This window comes from Adiantum capillus-veneris, chromosome 29 (genome assembly GCF_014529385.1).
Source record: "Adiantum capillus-veneris isolate H3 chromosome 29, ASM1452938v2, whole genome shotgun sequence".
Taxonomy (NCBI): domain Eukaryota; kingdom Viridiplantae; phylum Streptophyta; class Polypodiopsida; order Polypodiales; family Pteridaceae; genus Adiantum; species Adiantum capillus-veneris.
In genome coordinates this window covers 4,329,933-4,353,083 of record NC_140959.1, presented here as the reverse complement: position 1 = coordinate 4,353,083, position 23,151 = coordinate 4,329,933, and the positions used below count along the sequence as shown (strand labels likewise).

Sequence of the window (23,151 nt, the reverse complement as noted above, 5' to 3'; positions counted from 1 at the left end):
CATCTCGGTCTTTTAGACCGGTTACTCTTATATGCAAGGCTCTAGTTCTCCTTCGCTGCTCTTCTTCTAGAGTCATGTTGATGATTGTAGGAGTGGGGACGGATGTGGTTTCTTTCCCTTTCCCTTTCTTAGCGACTTCTATCCATTTCTCGGCCTCATCCGCCTTCTTCTGCGTCTTCGTGATCACATCCATCCACGAAGACGTCTTTACCACCTTCTGTTTCTCCTCCTCTGTGATTATCCGTACCTGCTCCTTGATGACCTTGATTTCCTGTTATAGACTTGGACACTCCAAGTCAAGAATCAACCGTGACAGCACCAAATAACCACTTCAAAACAATTCACAGATCACAATAGATTTGCATTGGCCCAGCGGAGTTCCGTGCCTAGAGATATTGGCCCCAAAGATTGGCGCCTCTTTCGGTATTTCTTTTATATTAATCAGATTATAGTACAAGAGAGTGGCTAGCGTTTCACTCTCAGACTCTGCGTCCAGATGCTCTGAGAAGTGAGATCCTCACCACTTATTTAAAGGTTACAAGGGATGCCCAAAAGCAGAGCCCCAAAAGCTTGAAAGCAAAAGCAGATTCTCTCTCTCTCAATGAGAGCCAATAAAAAAGCAAGTTGTCTTTTTCTCTCTTTTTCTCCCAAATCATAGGAAAAAGCAGAGATTTGTGTCGTTTAAAAAAAAAAAAAAAAAAAACACCTCCGTGATTTTCAGAAATTAGGGTTTTTTTGCAAAAATTAGGGTTTGCAGGAATTTTAGGGTTTTTGGCAGAAATTAGGGTTTCTGCTGTCCGTGGCCATGTCATCACTTTGTGACATACCCCCCTCTTGAAAGCATTGTAGTCGACCGTGATTACGCCTGCAAAACCGACAAAAGCCATAAACCGTCTTAGCAGACACTGACTGTTAGTACCTACGTACTAGGAACACACATCTAGCACATGTACAAAATCGACAGTCACATCACACGACATCACAGGACATCACCAGACATCACAGGACATTACATGACATTCAACATTCATTCGGATCTTAGACCATGATTTATCGGCAATGTAGCTAGCAATCACATCTAGGTCCAATCGGGACCTCAACGATGTCCGATTGACTAACCCCTATTGCAACCATGTCTATTCGAGATCAATCAGACCAAAATGGTGCAGTCATTTCGTCTATCAGTTCCTGCACTCACAAAAAGTCAAGAACAAATCAGTATCATAATCAGGAATTCCATGTCATAAAGTCATCCAGTAGAATACTGTCAGCTCTCAGTATCCCTGAAGCTCAAAGAGACATCAGTGACTTTAATATCAAAATCGAGGCATCTGTTGACAAGGGAGCGGAGTGACTCCCCTCTTGTGCATCCCACTGCACCAGATCTCCGGCCAAGCTGAATTCTGGGTTCCGTTTGGGGTAGACTATGCTAAACCAAAACATCGAGGTAAAGTTTCACAATCCGAGGAGTATCTGCTAGGTCCTCCTCCTCCATCCACTTTGCATCAAATGCAGGAAAGTTCTTGAACTTAACCAAGAACCCGCCTTCGGACTTTACCTTTCTTCGTATCGTTATGTGCCAAAATCTGTTCAGGAACAAGGATCTCCTCGTTTTCTTCCACTTCGGGTTGCTCATCAGGCTCCCCATCATTAGGCACATCACCCTTTACAGGGTTCAAGAGACTCACATGCAATGCATTATGAATCCTCCAATTATCTGGCAGTTTCAATCGGAAGGAGACATCATTTATCTTGTCAGTGATTTGGAAAGGTCCGTAGTATCGCATACTAAGCTTTGGAAAAAGCCTCTCCTTTCCCTTTTTCTTTCGTAGGCGTGCCTTCTCAAAACATAAGAGCACCCAATCATCCTCCTTCAATTTCAAGTCGCGACGATGGCGATCCGCTACCTTTTTCTGTCGTTCTTGAGACTCCTGCAAGGTCTCGCGAACCTTGGCAAAAGCCGTATCCAAATCTCGCGAATATTCATCCGCTTCAAATATCTAATCTTTCGTGCTCAGGAAGGATGTTCCAACCTTCGCAGTACTTTCAACAGTCTCACATGGCGTCTTCCCTGTCGAAGAGTGTATCGTGTTATTGTAGGCAAATTCCACCAAAGGTAAGTTCTTTTCCCATTGAGTCTTCTGATCCGAGATACAAGACTTCAATAAATCTAAAATCACTGAATTGACAATCTCAAATTGCCCGTCAGTCTGCAAGTGGAACGATGACGAGAACTGCAACTGCGTGCCAATGTTCTCCCAAATTGGCTTCCAAAACAAACTCATAAATCTGGGGTCTCTGTCTGAGACAATCGTCTCAGACGTGCCATGTAATCGGAAAATCATCGTGATCATTCTGTGTTCTCGAGAGATCAAAAAATGAAATCCATTTCAATATTTTCCCAGGGGCGGGTGGGTATGGGTAAAGGCTGTAACAATCCCTGTGCCTTATGCCTGTCAAACTTGACCTTCTGGCATACCAAGCAACTGCGCACAAATTCTTCCACATCCTTCTTGAGTCTCCGCCAAAAGAAATATCTCTCTACCCCTTTCATGGTGGTAGCAATGCCGCGGTGACCCGTAAAAGGTGGACAGTGGCATTCAGTCATAATCTTTTCCCTCAACGGCTGTGTAACGCACAACATAGTCTTTTTCATCAAGTAGCCTTCCCGAAGGGAGTATCCAGCTATTGTCTCCCCATCCCGTATCCGTGTGAAAATATCTGCAAAATTTGTATCTGTGGCATACTGATCGACCATATCCTCGAAGCTCCTATGATGTATCGCGGAAAGAGCCAAAACCAACGGTTTCCGAGACAAAGCATCTGCCACCACATTCTTCTGTCCCTGCACATGGACAATCTGGAAGTGGAACTGTGACAAGATGTTCGCCCACCGCATCTTCTTTTTCGAAAGCTGCTTCTGTGACAAGAAGTAGCGCAAACTCTGATGGTCTGTAAAGACAGTAAAATCCGCTCCGAGTAGGTAATGCCGCCATTGAGTAAGAGCATGGATAACCGCCAAAAGCTCTTTCTCATAGATCTGTGCTGTCATCTTCTGCCTAGAGAACAAACGGCTCTCGTAAGCTATGACATGGCCTTCTTGCATCAAGACCGCACCCAGACTACGATCGAAAGCATCACAATATACTTCAAATGACTTCTGCAAGTCCGACAAAGTCAAAATAGGTCCCGTAGTCAATTTCTCTTTCAATGTCCGAAAGGCAGTCACCTCTGTGGGTCCCCACGAAAAAGGTACTCCTTTTTGTGTCAAGGTATGCAAAGGGGAAGCAACCTCTGCAAACTTTCTATGAACCGCCTAGAGTACGAACACAGTCCCAAGAAGATTGTACTTGATGAACTTCAGTTTCTTACTCATTCTTTTGGGAGAGAACTAAACGCTGGATAAAGGTTGAATATGTTTTGACCTGATCAAAAGAACGCCAAGATTTTTCTCCACACTCATGCCGATTGCTTTTCAGAGGGCCTGAAGATTAGACCATTGATCTGATACCTGGAAGCACGCCACCGAATCGGCCACCTTACCGTGTGAGCCGAGTACAGAATGAAAAGATGATGAACCTAGTGAAAGACCTCTTGGAAAAGGGTCTTGTCCAGCCTAGTACTTCACCGTATTGCTCTCCAGTGTTGTTGGTTTTGAAGAAAGACTGATCTTGGAGAATGTGCATCGATTATAGCGCTCTCAACAAAATCACCATCAAGAACAGATTTCCGATTCCTAGGATCGATGATATACTTGACAGGTTACAGGGATCCTCGCGCTTTAGCAGGATTGACTTGAAGAGTGGATATCATCAGATTAGGATAGCGCCAGGAGATGTCTACAAGACAGCTTTTCGGACGACTTTTGGGTTATTTGAGTTTTTTGGTGATGCCTTTTGGCTTAACCAATGCTCCTGCGACATTTAACCGGATGATGGACAGGATTTTTCGAGAGTACAGACTATTTGTTGGCACTTTCTTTGACGATATCATTGTTTTCTCCAAGAATGAGGCAGAACACAGAGATCATCTGCTTCAAGTCTTTCAGGCATTACGAGATCACATGTTAGTGATAATGCAAAGAAAAGTGAATTTTTCCTACCAGAGATACACTTTTTGGGACACATTGTGTCAGGAGCAGGAGTGCAAATGGACCTGGCCAAGATAGAGACTATCCGTGATTGGCCCTTCATTTATCAAAGTCTCTTTCTCGGCCTGGTAGTCAACCACGGCGTAGTTCTTGTGGTACCAAGGGATTCTGAGTAGAACGTCACTCGCGTGCCCTGAACACCCTTGTCATTGCAAACAAAGTTTGTCAATGCTCGGTGTAATGGCAACATCCCATCCGGGTGCCAGTCGAACTACCTCCGCCTGTGGCGTCAGTCTGTCGTGCGTAATTCCAAATCGAGCCGCCAATTCCAAGTGAAAAGAAGTTGGCCTTGGCTCCTTCAAAAGAGCTTCCTGATCCGTCACTTTGCCCCAAAAGCGGCAAAGTTTGTACTTCCATTCATTAGATTCGGTGTAGGTCCCACGCCATGTGGTACCAATTCTGCTTTTCTATCTGCCTTTTCTGCCACATTCCTCAGTTGCTCTCGAACTCTCAGACCTGTCGTCGTCTTTATCATTCTATTCTTTCTGTGCCTTATTAGAGCACTTCGCGGAGATATGTCCCTGTTCCCCACATCCAAAGCATTTCCCCTCTCTGATGAAGCGAGCTCTCTCCTCAGGAGTAAGCTTGGGTCGTGCATCATTTTTCTCTGGGTTGCTCTTTTTCTTTCTACTTCCATTCCGAGAAGTCTGTTCGGCTCGTTGTGTCATGGCCTCATCTGTGGGGTAGGTCAGATTGCCAGAGTGAATGGCAAAGCCCCGCTTCGCATGACTCATCAACTCCTGAATAGAAGCTGACTTCTGTTCCAAGCAGTGATCTCGGATCTCTGTAGGTAGACCCAAGGTAAACCGCTCAATCTGTTCTCTGAACGAGATCTTCTTGAATGAAGAGGCGGGTAGAAAAGAGCTCTAGAATCTTTCACAGTAAGTATTTACTGTATCGCTCTTGGTCATCCAAGGATGGTTCCAAGCAGCTCGTATATCTCGTTCATATTCTTGCGTCAACCAAGAAGAAATAAAAAGCTTCTTAAATTTCAGCCATTTAACTGGCGCAGTCTTGTTTAAAGAAGCGTGGACCACCAAGTACGAGCATTCCTCTTAAAGTAAGAGGCAGCTCTCCGAATCTTGGAGTGCTCTGAATAGCGTCCGCCCGCAAAAGCGATGTCAAACTGCTGTATAAAAGACAAAGCCTTCGAAGCATCTGAGTATCCTGAAAAAGTATCAAACTTGATTGAGTGGCCACCTTCCTTCAACACTCGGACTTTCTTGCTTTTATCTTCGAGAAAGTCATACTGGTTGGCTTTGTAAAAATTCTTCTTGTTCGCATAAAAGTTTCCGTCATCGGAATCTGAGCTGTCTGTAGACCAGTCCGCAATAGAACTGTCAGTCTCTGGGCGAGATGTAGCCTTCTTTGGCTTTTTCTTGCCCTTTTAGAAGCTTTGTTTCTTGCTTCGCTTTTTACCTTTTCTGTCTTCTTCGCTCGAATCCGAGGAGCTAGAAGAACTATTAGAAGAAGAAGAAGAAGAAGAAGAACTGGGTACTCCTTCATATCGAACACGCTTCTTCTGTTTCTTTGCCTTGTAACCTAGAAAGTCAGTGCTTTTCTTCTGCTTTTTGCCGTGCTTTTTGGCTTTCTTTTGCGCGTCAAAAAGTTGAGCAATCCGTGCATCAACCACGTTCTCCAGTTCCTTCTCCGTATATTTTCTTGGAGGCAGAAGGTTTCTTGAGAGCGGGTTTCGGGAGTGGTGTTGTGCTTCTCTGCCACTCCATCTGTACCTCTTCCAAAGAGGTCTGGTTCATATATTTTGCCATCTTTGGGTCCTTGGCAAAATTGAGCATCATCTTTGTTGCATCGCCGATCAAATGGCGACGCTCCATCTCTCGCCGCTCCGCCTAAGTAGGCCAAGGCGGGCCATACTCTCTGCCGGAATCTTCGTTGTGATCCCTGCTCGCATCTCCAGATGCAGAGGGAGTCGACTGATCATTGCCTGAAGCCATAAGTGCCGCGGAAAAAAAATTCGGGGATCGGATTTCCCGTAGAAGAGAAATCAGCTGTGCTCTGATACCACTGTAACAGCCTCCAAGTCAAGAATCAACCGCGACAGCACCAAATAACCACTTCAAAACAATTCACAGATCACAATAGATTTGCACTAGCCTGGCGGAGTTCCGTGCCTAGAGATATTGGCCCCAAAGACTGGCGCCCCTTTCGGTATTTCTTTTATATTAATCAGATTATAGTACAAGAGAGTAGCTAGGGTTTCACTCTCAGACTCTGCGTCCAGATGCTCTGAGAAGTGAGACCCTCACCACTTATTTGAAGGTTACAAGGGATGCCCAAAAGCAGAGCCCCAAAAGCTTGAAAGCAAAAGCAGATTCTCTCTCTCAATGAGAGCCAATAAAAAAGCAAGTTCTCTTTTTCTCTCTCTTTCTCCCAAATCATAGGAAAAAACAGAGATTTGCGTCGCCTTTTTTTTTTAATAACATCTCCGCGATTTCCATTTTTGGCAAAAATTAGGGTTTGCAGGAATTTTAGGGTTTCTGGCAGAAATTAGGGTTTCTGCTGTCCGCGGCCACGTCATCACTTTGTGACATCTCCTCTATCACCGAGGGCTGGAATTTCCCTTCTTCAAGTCCACTGCTTACTCTATCCGCAAGCTCTCGCTTGAGGGCTGTGACCTCTTCTCTAAGTGCTTGTGAATCCGCCTTAAGTGCTTGTAGCTCTGCGTGTAAGTCCTCTTTTCCTTCTTCCATTGCGCGCCCTCATTGAGAAACATTTGAAGAAGGTTGGCCTTCATCCCTCCGTCTCTGCTTTCCATTCTTTATCTCCCTTTCCATTTGTGTTATCTGCTTGTTTGTAAGCACAAAGGTTGCCTTCGTATGGGGCTTACATACTGGCGAAACGATCATGGCCTCCACTGGCGAAGCGCTCATGGCCTCCGTTGGCGATACGGGTATAGCTCGACGCTCTGGCTCGACTGAATCCAGGCAGATAGGGCACAAGTCCAGCCTGCAAGTGTTAGGTGCAGCGGAATGAATGTTGTATTTTCTCAAGATTAGTGATCTTTATTGCTCAAGGTTCCTTTTAGTTCTTAGGGAAAGAGAGAGCTTTCCGTTTTATGGGGAGTGCTATGATCACGAACAAAGTGAGTGGATATTGTGCGTGCAAGTGAATGAGATTGAGAGAAGGAGAGAGAAGAGATACGACACCCGAGAGGTTGTAAAACCCTCCTCCGAAGGCCCCACTCTCGTCGGCGAGAGTGGTCTATTTTGATTGCACACAGGTGTACAATGCGTATGCAATGGATTGATGCAATGGACTATGCCGATGACGACGACGGTGGTGACGACGACGACTTAGGCTGAAACCTGTGACTTCTATATGCTGAATTTCTTGGACTGTTTCGGGGCTGAAATCGACTGTTTGTACTGCTGTCCCTATGGCTGAAAATTCCTGGTTTGGCGAGGGAATTTAGGGCTGAATAAAAACGCTGGTCCAAACAAGCTTTGGCTGCGTTTTTGTATCTGTCATTGTCTGCTGAAAACGCTGAAGGACTTGCAAGGAAAACGCTGATCTGCTGAGATTTCTGCAATCCCAAAACGCTGGAATGGCTGAATGCCCTAGCGTTAGTAGTTGCAACAAAAACGCTGAAGTTGCTGAGCCAGAACCGCTACAGGGCTGATGTAGGTAAGGGAGAAAACGCTAGATAATGGGGTTTGATGGCGATGGCTTGATCTGGGAAAAACGCCCAGGATGGGGTGAGAGGTATGTAGAGGCTACGTGCTGAGGGGGGGTACTGCTGAGAAGTTGCCCGTTGAGCGGGAAGCTCCTACTGCCTCTTCTGCCAAAAAGTGCTAACTTGGGTTTGCTTATATATTAACTTAGCAAAATTGCCCTACCTACTTTTGTTGGAAAGTCACTTAAAAATAATAAGTGAAAATAACCAAAAATAGGAAAATAGGCTAAATGCACTGGAAAATTCCCCTGACTGAATCTGTTGGAATCTGAAGGGAATACTAATGATCATGCTGTGTAACCGGAGGATATGCATCTATTGCTAAGTGACTGGGCATGCACGGTCTACGAATAGACTCACAAAAGTGCCAGATCATTGCTAATCTAGACTTGATTGAATTGATTGAACCCTGCTGTGGTGTAGCTTGTCCACGGACACATAGGGTTGGGATGTGTCACGTGAGATCCCCTCCTTTTCAAAGTGAGGTACTGGTACCGAATTGTATGGCGTCGAGGAAGATCGCCAATAGCATCCGGAATCCTGGAAGGGACTCTTCGCCGGCCCACTCTGTTGTGTGGGTCGAGTGGTACTTGAACTTCATAAAGGTCTGCAACGCTTGCTTCTTTGGGCCGCGCCGAAAGCGACTCAAAGTCTTCTGTGGCTCCTTCGATGCGTCAACTTCGTCTAGAGTCCTGCTTCTTTCGTCTTCAAGAATCTCCATGGCTGAAAATTCCTGAAACCATCTCCAACACAAAACCATGAACATACCCGTTCCATGTAAAGTGAAGGAAAAAAATCTTGTCTTCTCTAAAGACTGTGTATGCAATGTAGATGAACATATAGATGGAGTGACAACCCGTTCATCAAACACATGCAAACAATGAGGTCGAATCTTTTCTGTTTGATCGAAATCAATCAACTGTGGCAAATCACAATGGAAATGCCCATGCTTGGTGCTCATACTTTCATGTGCTCGTTCGGAAACTGTGTCATGCCAAGGAAGAGACATGGAATGTGACTTCCTGAGATACAAACTTTTCAACTTTTCCTGAACAATCCGCATACATTCGTGCTCATCCATGAGAGAAACATGCTCAACATACGATATGTCATGCCTAGGAAAAGGGATCACATAACGATGCTGACTAAAATACAGGAAACAGTCACGAATGAAACACTCGAACAACGCGTGCGTATCAATCATGCGAACACACAATACTTCCTGTGAGGGTGCTTTTGACCAAGGCTCGAGAGCCAAGATCGATTCGTCTTGAATGATTGAATCGTCCTGTGGGGGTTCTTTGGACCTCGACTCGAAAGCCAAGATCGGATCTTCGTGATTGATCGAATCTGCAACGAGGTTAGCTTCGCTAGGAAAAGCATCCACTAACACATCATCCTTGTGAACAATCACATCTTCTTCATGCAACTCATCATGCTTGTGAGAAATCACATCTTGATCATGCAAATCATCATGCTTGTCATTGTCATCCAAATCATCATGCAAATCATTATCCTTCAAATCATCATGCTTCTCATAATCATGCAAATCATGTGTATCATGCTGTGGAGAAAAAGAGATTGAGAGAATCTCCTTATCCCGAATCCTTTCAACGTTGTCCTGCATATGAGCAATGAGAGATGGAGAAAGAGCAATGTCCTCTCCATGAATGACAATAGGGGAATCACTGTTGGCATTGAGAGTTATAGTGTTAGCCGTAAATTTCATGAGAGCGTCATTATCACGAAACCATCGAATGCCCAAAATCATATCACATCCTGAGAGAGGAGAAACAACAGATCTTCTAGTGAAGGCAGTCTGTTGAATTGCAAACAACACATCAAGGCACTCCTTCGTGATGAGAGCGTCCATACCAGGACGAAAGCCAGAGACCTCGATAGGAGATCTCGGACTAACTTCGAGGCGGGCTCTCTCAACAAGAGAGAAACTGATCACATCATGCATACTACCTGGGTCAAACAATATGACAAAACAAAGCCCCGACGTACGACCATAACATTTAATGAGAGAATCATCAATAGGAGGGTCCTGAGAAACTTTGGGCACAATATTCATTGCATTGACAAATGTAGTGGGTGCTGTGGGTTCTTTAGATTCATTCGATTCAAGCTTAGGACATGTTTTTTTTATGTGACCCTTAATGTGACAATGAAAACAACGACCTTTCTTAGAATAAGTGCTTTGTTATTCCGACGTGTGATGTATCCTCCTACAATTCCTTGTGCTACCTTTTCATCTGGAGTAAGCTTAGGTTTAGCAGTTGTGTTAGCCTTACCCTTAGATTCATTGGAAGAATTCTTTGATGAGAGACTGTTGGAAGATTGGTTAGAAGAGTTATTATTCTTACCATTCTTACCGTTCTGAGAAGTCTGCGAGGTACTTGTGGAAGTCTTGTTCTCCTTAGGCCTTCCCTTGTTGTGCTTCAACTCTTGTGCGAGAGCAATCGCTACCGCCTTGTTGAGATCAATTGGATCAAATACCTCGACATCGTACTTGATATACTCGTCCAATCCAAAGAGAAAAGCCTCTTTGCGCTCATCATCCGACATGCGTAATTGGGTACGTAGCTGCAAAACACGATTAGAGAAAGACATAACCGGCATACCATTTTGCTTGAGAGCTCGCCAATCGTCCTTCAATCGTGCAAGGTACTGAGGTGGCATAAACCGCGTCTTGAGCTTGTCTTGGAAATCAGCCCAACTAAAAGAGGGGCGTGAATGGTCGGCTGCCTCTAGGTGCGCGGCTAGCTGTGCCTCTTGCCATGCGTGGTACCAATTGATGGCATCACTGGCAAGGTACATAGCTGCCGTCAAAACTTTGCTATTTCCTGTCTTCTTAGTTGTCGCAAAATAAGCATTAAATTAATGCAACCAAGAATGAATAACTGTAGCATCCATCTTATCGTCATACTTACTGAAAGTCAACTTTTCTGTAACTGGATGGTTGGAATTTGCATCGTGGTTTGCGTCCCTTGACGAACTTCCACGATCTTTGGGTGGTTCGATCTTCGAGGCTAGCAATTGGGAAATAAATTCTTGATTGCGAATCTCCCTTTGAGCTTCTCGCTCGGCGTCCCTTTCTGCTTTGCGTTCATTCCGTTCATCGCGCTCGCGTTCGAGAGCAAGTCGATTTTCTTCTTGTTGTGCGCAAGTCTTGCGTTTCTTTCGTCGCGCTCGCGGTCCTTGGCTGCTTGGTCTGCGGCCATTCTTGCAATTCTGTCGTCGCGCTCACGGTCCTGAGCAAGGCGCTCGCGTTCTAAAGCAAGGCGCTTGTCTTCCTGTCTATCCATCATGGCCATCATCTGCTTGACTATTTCCTCCATAGGGTTTGGTGGACTTGGTGGAGTAGATGGCGAAGGGGGAGGATTGAAGAAATCATCTCCGGGTGGGGAAGAGTCTTCGTCGCCTCTCTCATGCTCATCACCTGTATGCGAAGTATCCATTCCGCTTCGGGTGATGACCATGCACTATGATCTTGGGGTCTTAAGCTCGCGAGGAACTTGGGTTCTTGAGGTTCTTGAGGTCCTTGATTCGTGAGAATTTTGGGTTCTTGAGGTTCTTGAGTCTTGAGGGTCTTGGGTTCTTGGGGTTCTTGAGGTTTTCTTTCGCTTGCAAATGTTGGAGAAGGATCTTCTCTTCACCCGAGTTCTACTCCTTTCTGCGAGCGCACCCCTTGGTGGCCTTGCGCTCACACCAAGGTTGCTTTTTCCCACCTCACGTCGATTGGCCGGCCGCTAAGTGCACGGTCCGCTCTCAATGAGTGAAAAGAGGCACAAGGGGAGGCTGGACAAGCCCTTCTTTCTTGGGATTCCTGTCACTTTTCAACAAAACACGATTAGGAATTGCCACGCCCAAGTAAACTCGGGTTCGTGCGATTGCAACAAGCAAAAAAATTCTTGTGGTTCTTGTGTTTCTTTCCTTAAGTAATGCAGAACATTTCCAAAGCTCTGATACCAATGTTAGGTGCAACGGAATGAATGTTGTATTTTCTCAAGATTAGTGATCTTTATTGCTCAAGGTTCCTTTTAGTTCTTAGGGAAAGAGAGAGCTTTCCGTCTTATGGGGAGTGCTATGATCACGAACAAAGTGAGTGGATATTGTGCGTGCAAGTGAATTAGACTGAGAGAAGGAGAGAGAAGAGATACGACACCCGAGAGGTTGTAAAACCCTCCTCCGAAGGCTCCACTCTCGTCGACGAGAGTGGTCTACTTTGATTGCACAAAGGTGTACAATGCGTATGCAATGGACTATGCCGATGACGACGACGACTTAGGCTGAAACCTGTGATCTTCTATATGCTGAATTTCTTGGACTGTTTCGGGGCTGAAATCGACTGTTTGTACTGCTGTCCCTATGGCTGAAAATCCCTGGTTTGGCGAGGGAATTTAGGCTGAGTAAAAACGCTGGTCCAAACAAGCTTTGGCTGCGTTTTTGTATTTGTCATTGTCTGCTGAAAACGCTGAAGGACTTGCAAGGAAAACGATGATCTGCTGAGGTTTCTGCAATCCCAAAACGCTGGAATGGCCAGCATGCCTAGCATTAGTAGTTGCAACAAAAACGCTGAAGTTGCTGAGCCAGAACCGCTACAGGGCTGAGGTAGCTAAGGGAGAAAACGCTAGACAATGGGGTTTGATGGCGATGGCGCAGGATGGGGTGAGAGCTATGGTGAGGCTACGTGCTGAGGGGGGGTACTGTTGAGAAGTTGCTTGTTGAGCTTTAGCTCGTGACCCCCTCAACAACATACATACCTCGGGTAGTGTCAACCCGGATCAGAAAACCTGCTGCATACATTCGGAATCCAAGAAACCAAAGCCAGCGCTGGCTCAGCTGAGACCAGGCGGCATCCACAACACAGCCCCTTATGGGCGATACGAATCAAGGAGACAATATGCAAATAGGCACCCCTCGGTCTGCCTGCAACCTGCTCTTCCACAGCCACCTGCTGGAGCTCTGCTGAACGCAATGAAGCTTCCACCTGTTCCCCAATACGAGGGTTCTATGCCACAGCCCACTGCGGGCCTGTGCCAAGTAATACGGGGGCGAAGCCCTGCTGTCCTGTAACCTGCTGAAACGTCTGCTGCTCGCGGCCCCCTTTGAGGGATGGCTCACGGCCTGCACGATACCCCGGTGGGCTGTGCCTGCAACCTGCCCGCGTTGAGAGAGAGAGAGAGAGAGAGAGAGAGAGAGAGAGAGAGAAAGAAAGAAAGAAAGAAAGATTTTTAACGTCTATGTCAGGCCGAAATCGGCCTATGAGACAAATCAAATGTACATGGTGTGTATGTCATCCGTCTATCGGAAAGACAAATGAAACAAAACTGATACAAAACTGAACTGAATGTAGGTAGAGAGAGAGAGAGAACCCTACAATGCTGTCCTGCTGCAGCTTCGTCTGCCTGATTCTGCCGTGCCCCAGCTTGCTCCAGCGAGGTCCTCTCCACCGTTTGCTGCTTGCTTATCCCATGCTGTGCTGCAGGTTGCTGTCGTGAATCACCCCGTGGAGCCTGCCATCACCATGCCCACCAGAATTCGGGGTGATCAGTGATTGCTGCAGCAGCTGCCTCTCTCTCAGCTAGCATGTGGGGTGACCGGTGATTGCCGCAACAGCCCTCACCCCCCATTTCGGTTTCTTCGATGTTTTGTGTGTCTCCTGCTTGTGTTTTCTCTTTGTTAGTTCTTTTGGCATGCGGAATGAGTGTGACTGTGAGTTCTTGCGTGCCCCATGTTTTGCTAATTGTGTGTTGCTTGCTTTTTTTTACAATTTTTTTTCCTCTGGTTTCTCAGTTGGGTGTGTTCTTGGGTTGGTGCGTGAGTGGGAGTGTGCGCTTGGGTACGAGTTTTTTGTTGCTTTGTATTTTCTTTTTTCTTGGGTGGCGGTACTTTGTGTCACAATTTCCAATGGTGACACATGATGGCAATCCCTACGGTAGATTTGGGGCGATGCTTTTGGTTAGCTTGTTTTTAGGTGTACCATGCTTTTGGGGGCGCCTATTTTCAGAGGTCTTGATCCTTTTCAAGTACCTTTATAAGTGTGCCTTGGGGGAGCTTGTGGCAGATCGGTTTGTGGTCACACAGAGCAAAGGACTCTCCCCAACAATTATACTCTGTTCTTATCAATATTAAAAGAAGTACTGAAAGGGATGCCAGGCTGGTGCATCTCGAAGAGGAACTTTGCCGCTTTGTGTGCTGAAAAGCTCCTCAATTGCCACTTGCCCGCGAATGGCGGGTGCTGCCCTGTGTCTCTTCTCTTTTAGGCTGGAGGGTTAGAGAGAGAGAGAGGATGGATCTGAGAGACTTTTTAACTTTTTGACAACCAAGAAATAGTCTTAGTTATCTGTTGTACATTTTATGAACATTTAGGATCACACCTTTGTGGTGGCTTTGTACATTTATCTTGAGGCTCTACCTTTGGGTTGTTTATTCAATATGAGAGAGAGAGAGAGAGAGAGAGAGAGAGAGAGAGAGAGAGAGAGAGAGATTTACTGCAAATTAGAGAGAGAGAGAGAGAGAGAGAGAGAGAGAGAGAGAGAGAGAGAGAGAGAGAGAGATTTACTGCAATTTGCAGCAAGGGAAGCAGCCCAGAAAGGACAGACGACAGCTGCAGTGACAGGTGCCATTGCAGTCATACTTGGAGTAGCCTATCTTGTCTTGGGACAGCTGCTAGATTCTCGTGGTGTAAATCTTGTGCCACCCCCCCCAGAAGCTTTTGAGCCATAATGATTTTCTGTACTAATCTTTTTGGTTGCATGGCTAGAGAGAAATAGCATATTTGACCCCTACATTTTTCTTAAATTGTAGGCATTCTGTAATTTACACGTGGCATACACAAGTACCAGTTATTTTCATTCTTTACTTTCTTTGAGGAAGTTGTCATATTCGTTCAGTTGGCCAAAACATCTCTAGTTAACAAGAAAGTAAAATTGAGAATCATTTCTATCTTCATTACTGGTAATGTTTAAATTTGAGAAGGTTCGTATAGGCTAGGTGTTTCTATCGATGATATTAGTGCAGGGGCAATTAAAAGCATTGATTCACTACACTTTGGTGGAAACAGCTTGAGGTCACGTGGCTTTTATTGTTGTTGATTGCAAATGACTTTGTAACCGACTCTATCAAACCAAACTTGCTCTTCACTAGGGCTTATGTCGTACTTTTGATAATTTTCAAACAAAACTTGCCACTGTTGCCTGATTAGATTGAGCTCAGCTATTGCTTATGCTATTGTGACAAGGTGTAGAGAGTAAATGTTTGCTTTCTGCTCTCTGGCTTGATGTGTGCCTGGGACACCTTTTATAAGAATTGCTGTTATTCCCTTCTAGCTGGTGGCAAGGACACACTTAAAAGCAGCCATGCACATTTGGGGGACTAGGTGGATACAAAGCCTTAGTTTCTTTGAATGCCTCCTCTTTTCTTTCTAGTGATTAGTGAATTACTAAATGATGGTCGCCTTTTTTGATGGAAGATCATCACTACTGAAGCTTGAGACTGTTAAGTTGGAGAAAATATCCTTGTCAAGCTTCGATGCTACAGAGAACAAAATTTCTTCATTTGTTTGCACCATCTTGCAACAAGTAGTGCATCATCTGCAGTAGGTAGTTTTGGATCAATTGCGCAGTTACAACTTGCCCAAACCATAAAAAACATCATTGTAGAAGAGTCTGTGGGGAAGTTTGGTCTACTTAAGAGTTTGTAATTGTGGGATTGGTTGAGCTTTAGATGTCTTCAAAGTGGAATATATCCCCTCACCACACAGTATACACTCTTGTTGTTTCTCTCATCTCTCTCGTCAGACTTCATTGGTGATAAATGTTTGAGCTCTCCAAGTAAGGGGTTTGTTGCTAGTATTGCACTTTCATAGAGACCTTTCACTTTGGATGGGATGAGGATGGCATCGTTGCGTTCATCAATTTTGTGTCAGATTTGCTAATTTGTCTTGTGAAGCAAGAGATGCTCGTACATGGATTGTTGTGGATAGTGCAAAAAATTTGGTCTATGCACAAGTTCAGCATGCATTCATAACGTACGCCTCTTGATTCTGTGCTGTAAAGTGCAAAACCTTACGTTGACCTTGTTGCAATAGCACGATGTAACAATTTGTAGGCAGACTTTGATGTCAATCTCATGGGAGTGGTGTAAGAATCGTAATCAATGTTTAATGTTCTTGTCACGTGTAGTATGTGCTTAGAAAGTGAAGCAGTAAATGATTACTCCTTACAAACACATGCTTTGCTTCAATTGTATTGCCACACTAGGGAGAAATGCACTTACTCTTCATGAACTGGTGAAGATGGTTTATAATCACTCCTTGGGAGCAATTTATTAACACTCTTAGAAATCGCTTGCATTGCTTTGATTGTGCTTCCATAGAAAGGGAAAGAAACACATGGAGAGCATCGTTACATGGTTGAAACTTTTCTCCTCTATGAGGTGGTGTATGAAGGCAGCCTTAAGCCTTGAAAGCTTGAACATCTAAGCCACTTGAGGTTGGTTGTAGTGAGAGATGTACTCACCTTCTTCAACTATGGTACATGCATGATTACTGCAAGAAAAGCAAGCTTATGCATTAATTCACCATGATTTTTTGACTTGCTTTACTAATTACATGCAAAAGCCTGCAATGAGCTTGCTGGAACACTACGATATAGTGAGAATGCTTTCAACCCAGTAAAATAGATGATTAGAAGTTGCATAGGCAAAAATGTTTGAATTGATTGTTTATGTTGCATAATCTTATGTTCATAACATTTGCTTCGTTTTGATTCTATCACATGGATACAAAGAAATGTACAAGTTCTTGAGGTAATGCGTACAAGGTTCTAAAGCCTTGACTTAGCACAAGTTGACTTGACTTGATATCTAAATCACATGCAACCTTTCTATATTTCTAGAAGGTAAAGGGGCAAGCAGTGAAGTGGCATACCTTGTCGAAAGGTTGAAGTCACTCAAAGCCTAGCGGTGCAAGCGTAACGAAGTAAAACTTGAAAGTGGAAAGATGTGATCTTTTTGGCAAACCAGGCTTTGAAGGCAATATTATCTTCTTGGTTTTCAGAACACATACGTGACACTAAAGCCAATAGCATAAGCACACAATTGTTGGAGGAGACAATGCTTTAGAAACGAATGGCGCACAACCCTAGATCGATAATGGTTTTGGTTTGCATAAGTGAGGTCCTTCTGTTGAGGCATTTCATCCAATGATATACACTATTGAGGAACATGCCCTTCCTTTGGCTAGAATAAATATATCCAATGTTGAAGGTAGCCAATTGCAAAGCAACATAAAGAAGTGATAATATTTCCAAATAGTAGGAACTCAATTATGTAAGTCATGCTCATTATTGATGTACAAAAGAAGTGCGAATATTTGTTTTCATGCATGGAACATATAACTAAAAATTAGGTAAGACACTCGATAATTTGCAACTAGTACAAACCTACAAATGGCCATGTTTATGAGTGCGTCTCAAAGCTTACAATAAAATGGGTATGGAAGATTCATGAACAATGATGTATGTTGCTAAAATATACTCATTGATAACATACTTTGCCATTGATTATGTTGCCAATTATAACCAAAAGACTTGACGTAGGTTGAGAATCCAAGTCCTTAATGGTCTATTTTCATAGGATCTAATTGAGGAGTGACCTTCCTATATATATGATTATTAAGATTTTTAATGGAAAGAAAGTTGTAACAGACACAAATAACAAAGCTTGGGATGGTTAAGGAAACAATGAAAATATACTTATTAAGCTTTGATGCTATAGAGAACAAAATTCCATATCATTTCATTTTGTTGCACTATCTTGCAGCAAGTGAGTAGTGCATCATTTGCAGCAGGTAATTCTAGTTGGGAGTCGGTGACTGCATAGTAAACCAAGACATCGTTGTAGAAATTTTTCTCAAGAGAGTCCGTGGGGAAGTTTGGTCTAGATAGGAGTTTGTAATTGTGGGATTGGTTGAGTTTTAGATGTCTTCAATGCGACTGCATGGGCCTCCTCAACACACCATATATGCTCTTCTACGGTTGTTGCTTCTTGCTTCAATCTTTTTAGAGTTAAGTTTTGATGAAGGTTTGAACTCTCAAAGTAAGGAAGAGGTTGCCATTGATGTGCTTTCACAGAACACTTTCTCTTTGAATAGGCCAAGGATGAATCATTTCCTTCATCACTATTGTGTGAGATTTTCTAATTTGTCTTGTGAATAAAGACATGAGTGTACTCGAATTGTTGTTGATAGTGCAAGAAAATTGGTCCATGCATAATTCCAACAAGAATTCATAATGTATGCCTCTTGATTCTATGCAAGCTCCAAAATATTCATCAAAATGTGAAGTTTACTAGCAAAGAGGCATAGAGAATCTTCCATAAATGGGCCATAGCCTCCAATACACAGGATATCTATTTTTTAGAATCATAAAAACACCTTTAGAGCCCCAATCTCATGGAAGTGGCGTAGTATCCAAATGACTAACTTTCTTGTTGCGTGTAGTAGGTGCACTAAAAGAAATAGATTGCAAATAATTACTTCTTGCAAACACTCGCTTTGTTTCAGTTGTCTTGCCATTGCTAGCGAGAATTACACTTATTCTTTATGAACTAGTGAAGACTGCTTATAATCACTCCATGGAAGCACTTTATTTACACTTTTAGAAATCACTCACATAGCTTTGATTTTGTTTCCATACAAAGGGAAACAAACTCTTAAAGAATAATTTTTTGTCGTTGTCAATATAATTTATCACCATTGTGAGTTTTGCCCCAAAAAAAAAAGGTTGCTCTCCTTGTTTTGTTAAGATTTACTTCATGACATAAAGAACCAAGTATTCTTTCACATGTAAGAATCCCAACATCTGAGTAGATTCCTAGTTTTAATCCCTTTGCATGCAAGTGGCTGAAACTTTTGTAATTTATGAGGCGGTGTATGAAGGTAGCTGTAAGTCTTAAAAGCTTAAGCGTCAAAGCCATTTGAGGCTAATTGCAATGAGATATCTATTCATCTTCTTCAACTATGGTACACGTATGATTAGTGAAAAAAAGTAGGCTTATGCATTTATTCACTATGTTTTGTTATAATTGTTGTACTAATTACATGCAAAGACATGTAGAAAGCTACAACGATCATGGTGCAACATTATGATATAACATTGTGTGTGGAATCAAATGATGCATCTCATGTGAGAATGCTCTGAATCTCAATAAAATAGAAAATTAGAAGTCACACAAACAAAAATGTTCGAATCTCTTGTTTGTGTTGTATAATCTTAAATTTAGAACTTTTGCTTCATTTTGATTTTATCATGAACCTTAGTTTTTGAAGCCCGTTGTGTTAAATAGACACTCTTAGCTCATTTTGAGAGACAACTGGTTGAGGATCTAGTCGCACCAATCTTGTGAACTTTGAGAACAAAAAGAAGCTCCATCATTTCCACATCCAGTCCAAGGAGCTACTCTATTGTCAAGCACCAAAAACAAACCATATCCAACAAACAAAAGCATGCCTCACTACTTACCTTAGGTGAGGATCCAATGAGAGTGAATGACGACCTTTCAAATGCTTCACTCTTTGTCATGGAATGGATCCCCAAGTTTAATCACCATTTAGTAACTCTACTCACCGCTACCACTGTCCCTTTGCACTTTGCAGAGAAGGCCTCAATTTTTTTGCAAGTCATCCATTCCAACATACTAATAATGGGTCACTTGTAATTCAAGGATAATGTTTCTTTTTTGAATAAAGTGCCCTATATTGATGGATATATAGACATTTTACATGGTAACCATGTGCTCCCTTGTGGTCAACACCTAGATTGTGACCAACTAATTGGGCTCCTTAAGTTCCACGGCCTATGGTGGCCAACTATGGGAAAAGATGCAATTGCATTTGTACGATTTTGTATCCGATGGGAATCTACTACACTCTCCAGGCATTCCAACTTGTATCACTTTATGGGATTTCCAGACTATGGCATGCATATACTCTCTTACCTCAAGGAAAACACCCTTCACATGAATCCATTAAAAGCTAAACAACACAACACCACTGTTGGATTTGAGAGAGACTAACTAACGAGGGGCCATCTTTATTTTATTGGAATTGATTCTAATCTTAGCTTATGTGTCCCCCAAAAGTGCTCATTGGAAGTCCTAAAAAATACTCATGGAGATATAGGAGCTGGTCACTTCTTAGCTCAGGTGACTGCCAAGTTAATCTTGGAGTTAAGTTTATGGTGGCCCCTTGTGTATATGGGCTTCAATGCATATATGGCTTGATGTGATGATTGCCAAATGGAACGCGCACCAGGCACCTATAATCAACAACCCCTATAACACCCATCATTAGCATTTGTACTTTTTCCAAATGGGATATTGATTTTGTTAGACTGCTCCTTATAGATCCAAACCCTTGGAAGCAAGATACATGAATTATTTACTAACTGCTGTCAAGAAAGGCCTATGGAATTGGAGCTGATCTCTTGAGACAACTAATTCTAGTGTTAGAAGATTTTAGCTACTAGTGTGGGAAGATTTCAGACAGCAGACTGGATAGGAATCAGAGATTAGACTGAAATGTGGATACTGAAATAAGAATCAGATTTATGTACTGGAAATAAGGTTTAGATTCAGATTCAGATTCAGATTCAGATTCAGATTCAGAAGATTGGACGAGAAGTAAGTATAACTGAAATATATGCCATGATTGGGATTACAGATCAAGATTATAGCGAATATGATTACAGAGAGAAAGTACAGCTGACAATACTGCCAATGATTCTCAAGTACAATTATAGCCAAAGCGCTTAACCCAAGTGATAACAATTGCCAACCCGATTACAATGTAATGGGCCCTATTTATACACTTCGGGTTTACTGTAGTAATTACTATAGTAATTACTAAGTAATTCGCTGCCCATCTTCTAAGAAGACGTTCCCACATAGTGACTATCCAGCCGTCTACATCCTTCCCTTCTTTCTTGAATTTTGGCAAGACTCCAAAATTTTTGAAAAATTCCCTTGTCTGATTCTGATGTGAGACTGAAAAATCCATCGTCTGGTTATGATGTTGGGATGCCAGCTTGACCACTGAGAGAATGGCCATTCAAAGATTACGAGTAGGAGTTTAAGAAGGACCAAGGATTGCGAGAGGCAGCGGAAAAGGCCAAGGTGGAGCTCTCACCAGGCCAAGGTGGAGCTGTCATCAGGCCAAGGTAGAGCTGTCATCTCTTCCTGCCTGCTGAGAAGAAAAGTCGCCACTGAATTTTGAGATGGAACTACCCAGTATCCTTCCATTGGACCGTCTTCCGTTTGCCTTTGCATTTTGACCGGGACGGTGCCTGAGAAGTCCCAGTACCAGCATTCTCCTTCTGAATCATTCGGTAAATGGCCTCCTGCTCAAGCTGATCGTGCCGGTCGGTGGTCATCTCTACTTCATAAGGCGTGAGAGAATGATAGGTTTTGGTGTCAGGATCATAGAGTGTATGCCTGCCCTTGCTCAGTCTGGTTCTGGCCAGCTTATGACAATGCGAAGCAGTATGGATCCATCCTTCTGGAAGAGGCTCATTAGTTTTGACTCGAGCTTCGAAAAGAATCTCAGCCATCTCCCTGTACTGTGGTGCTAGACCCGGCTTTGCTGCAATTTCTATTTCAGGTAATTTGGAAGATTCGACCGTAAGTTGTAGCAACCATAATTTGGTAATCCTGGTCAGTCCTTTGACTTGAATCTTCCACTGGCCCATACACAGCTGAATCCTATGCAGCTCCTCTTTCAGTGCCTGAATGTCATTGATTTGGAGAGCATCATTGAGCAACGTCTGCCAAGTCTTCCATTCTACAGTTGACCGCTGATACCAATCCTGAAGCTCATCAGTAATTTTGAAGTATGTGAGACGATCATCTGGTTCTTGATGTTGAGGATACAACGCTGGAAAGAATCTTGGTAGCTCGGTTTCTCTTGCTGGAACAACATACAAGAGAACTGGAGAATCATGCACAAATTCTAAGAAATTGAGAACAGCCTGGTTCTCCTGCCGCATCATCTTTCTGGTGATTCTCACTAGCTGGAACAGTGTTCGGAGAGCAGTTGCCTGTGCTTTGCCTGTGCTCCAACTGACATTCGCGTCTGAGGTCCTCTGCTAGTGGCTGTCTGGTCCTCAAAAATGGCTTTGACTCTCTGATCCAAAACACCTATGGCAGTTTGCATTTGCACCAAAACTTCCTTGAGTTGTACCCTAACATCCTTCATACAACGGTAAGTTGGTTTGTTACCCAGCAGAAGTTCTAGTTCCAGAGCTAGGGAGCGACAATCTGCAGTAGAATGCCTTTGCCAGTGTTGGTTTGCCACTCTCTCATCAGCATTGAGTATCCATTCAGGAACTCGTTCCAACAGCTGGACTGTACTGGGATGCGCAGTCGACAAGCTTCTTTATCATGGAAAGCTGCTAATTTCCAATGTTCTACCATTTCCCTGGCTCCCACATATAGTCTTTGAAATCTTTCCAAGTCAGTCCAGAGATCATCGTCCTCCAGATACTGTCTGGTGATGGAGGCCTGTTGATGCCTCAATTGCCTATTCAGGGTAATGAGCTGCAGTGAATGCTGATGATCAGCAACTGGTCCCTCATCCTGTACTTTCATTTTCCCTTTAACATCTCTGCTGAGATGGAATTGATCAGTTTGCTGATTCCCAGTGTGACTGGGCTGCTGCTCTTCAGTCTGCTGATTACCCGACTGGTGCTCTTTGTCGTGTCCTTCTTGCTGGCCCTCATTCTGGTCTGGCTGGACTGGCCTCCTTCATTTGGCCCTGTCCCACCAGTACTAGGTCCTGGAGGTGGAGATGGTGGTGGGGCATCATCATGATCCTTTGTATGCCCAGCTTCTTGATTATCCTCCTCCTGATCAGCTTCATCTTCTTCATCTTCTTCTTCCTCATCCGGAGAAGTCTGCTGCTCAATATAATCCATTATAGCTTGGTTCATCAAAGCATTATTGTACTCACTCACCTTGTCTTGCAAATCGCTCTGCATACTTTCCATCAAGGACTTTAAATTCTCTAAATTGAAAACAACATTGCCTGAGGGGTTTAAAATTTCAGACAAGCTATTGTAGATATATCTTTCAGTGAGAGAAGCCTTCAGAGCTGTATGGTGCAGTAGCAGTTTTCTGAATTCCGCCCGCTTCATCCTGAGCATTGTTTCAGCTCGCTCGGCAGCTCTCAGTGCTTCATTCCTTTGACTCTTGATGATCATGATTTCAGATTCAGCCTTAGCTAGCTTTTTGTTCAACAACTCAT

At 43.6% G+C, this 23,151-nt stretch overlaps 1 protein-coding gene across 1 annotated transcript in view; it reads left to right on the top strand.

Annotated features, from left to right (window-relative positions):
* The window catches only part of LOC147418669 (uncharacterized), a 28,420-nt gene extending 13,628 nt beyond the window's left edge, over positions 1–14,792 (top strand). The window contains exon 2 of the mRNA XM_086505421.1: positions 14,428–14,792. Within this exon, the coding sequence (XP_086361547.1) occupies positions 14,428–14,579 (152 nt within the window). The 3' untranslated portion in view covers positions 14,580–14,792. The remainder of the gene's footprint in view (positions 1–14,427) is intronic.
* The last annotated feature ends 8,359 nt before the right edge of the window (positions 14,793–23,151 follow it).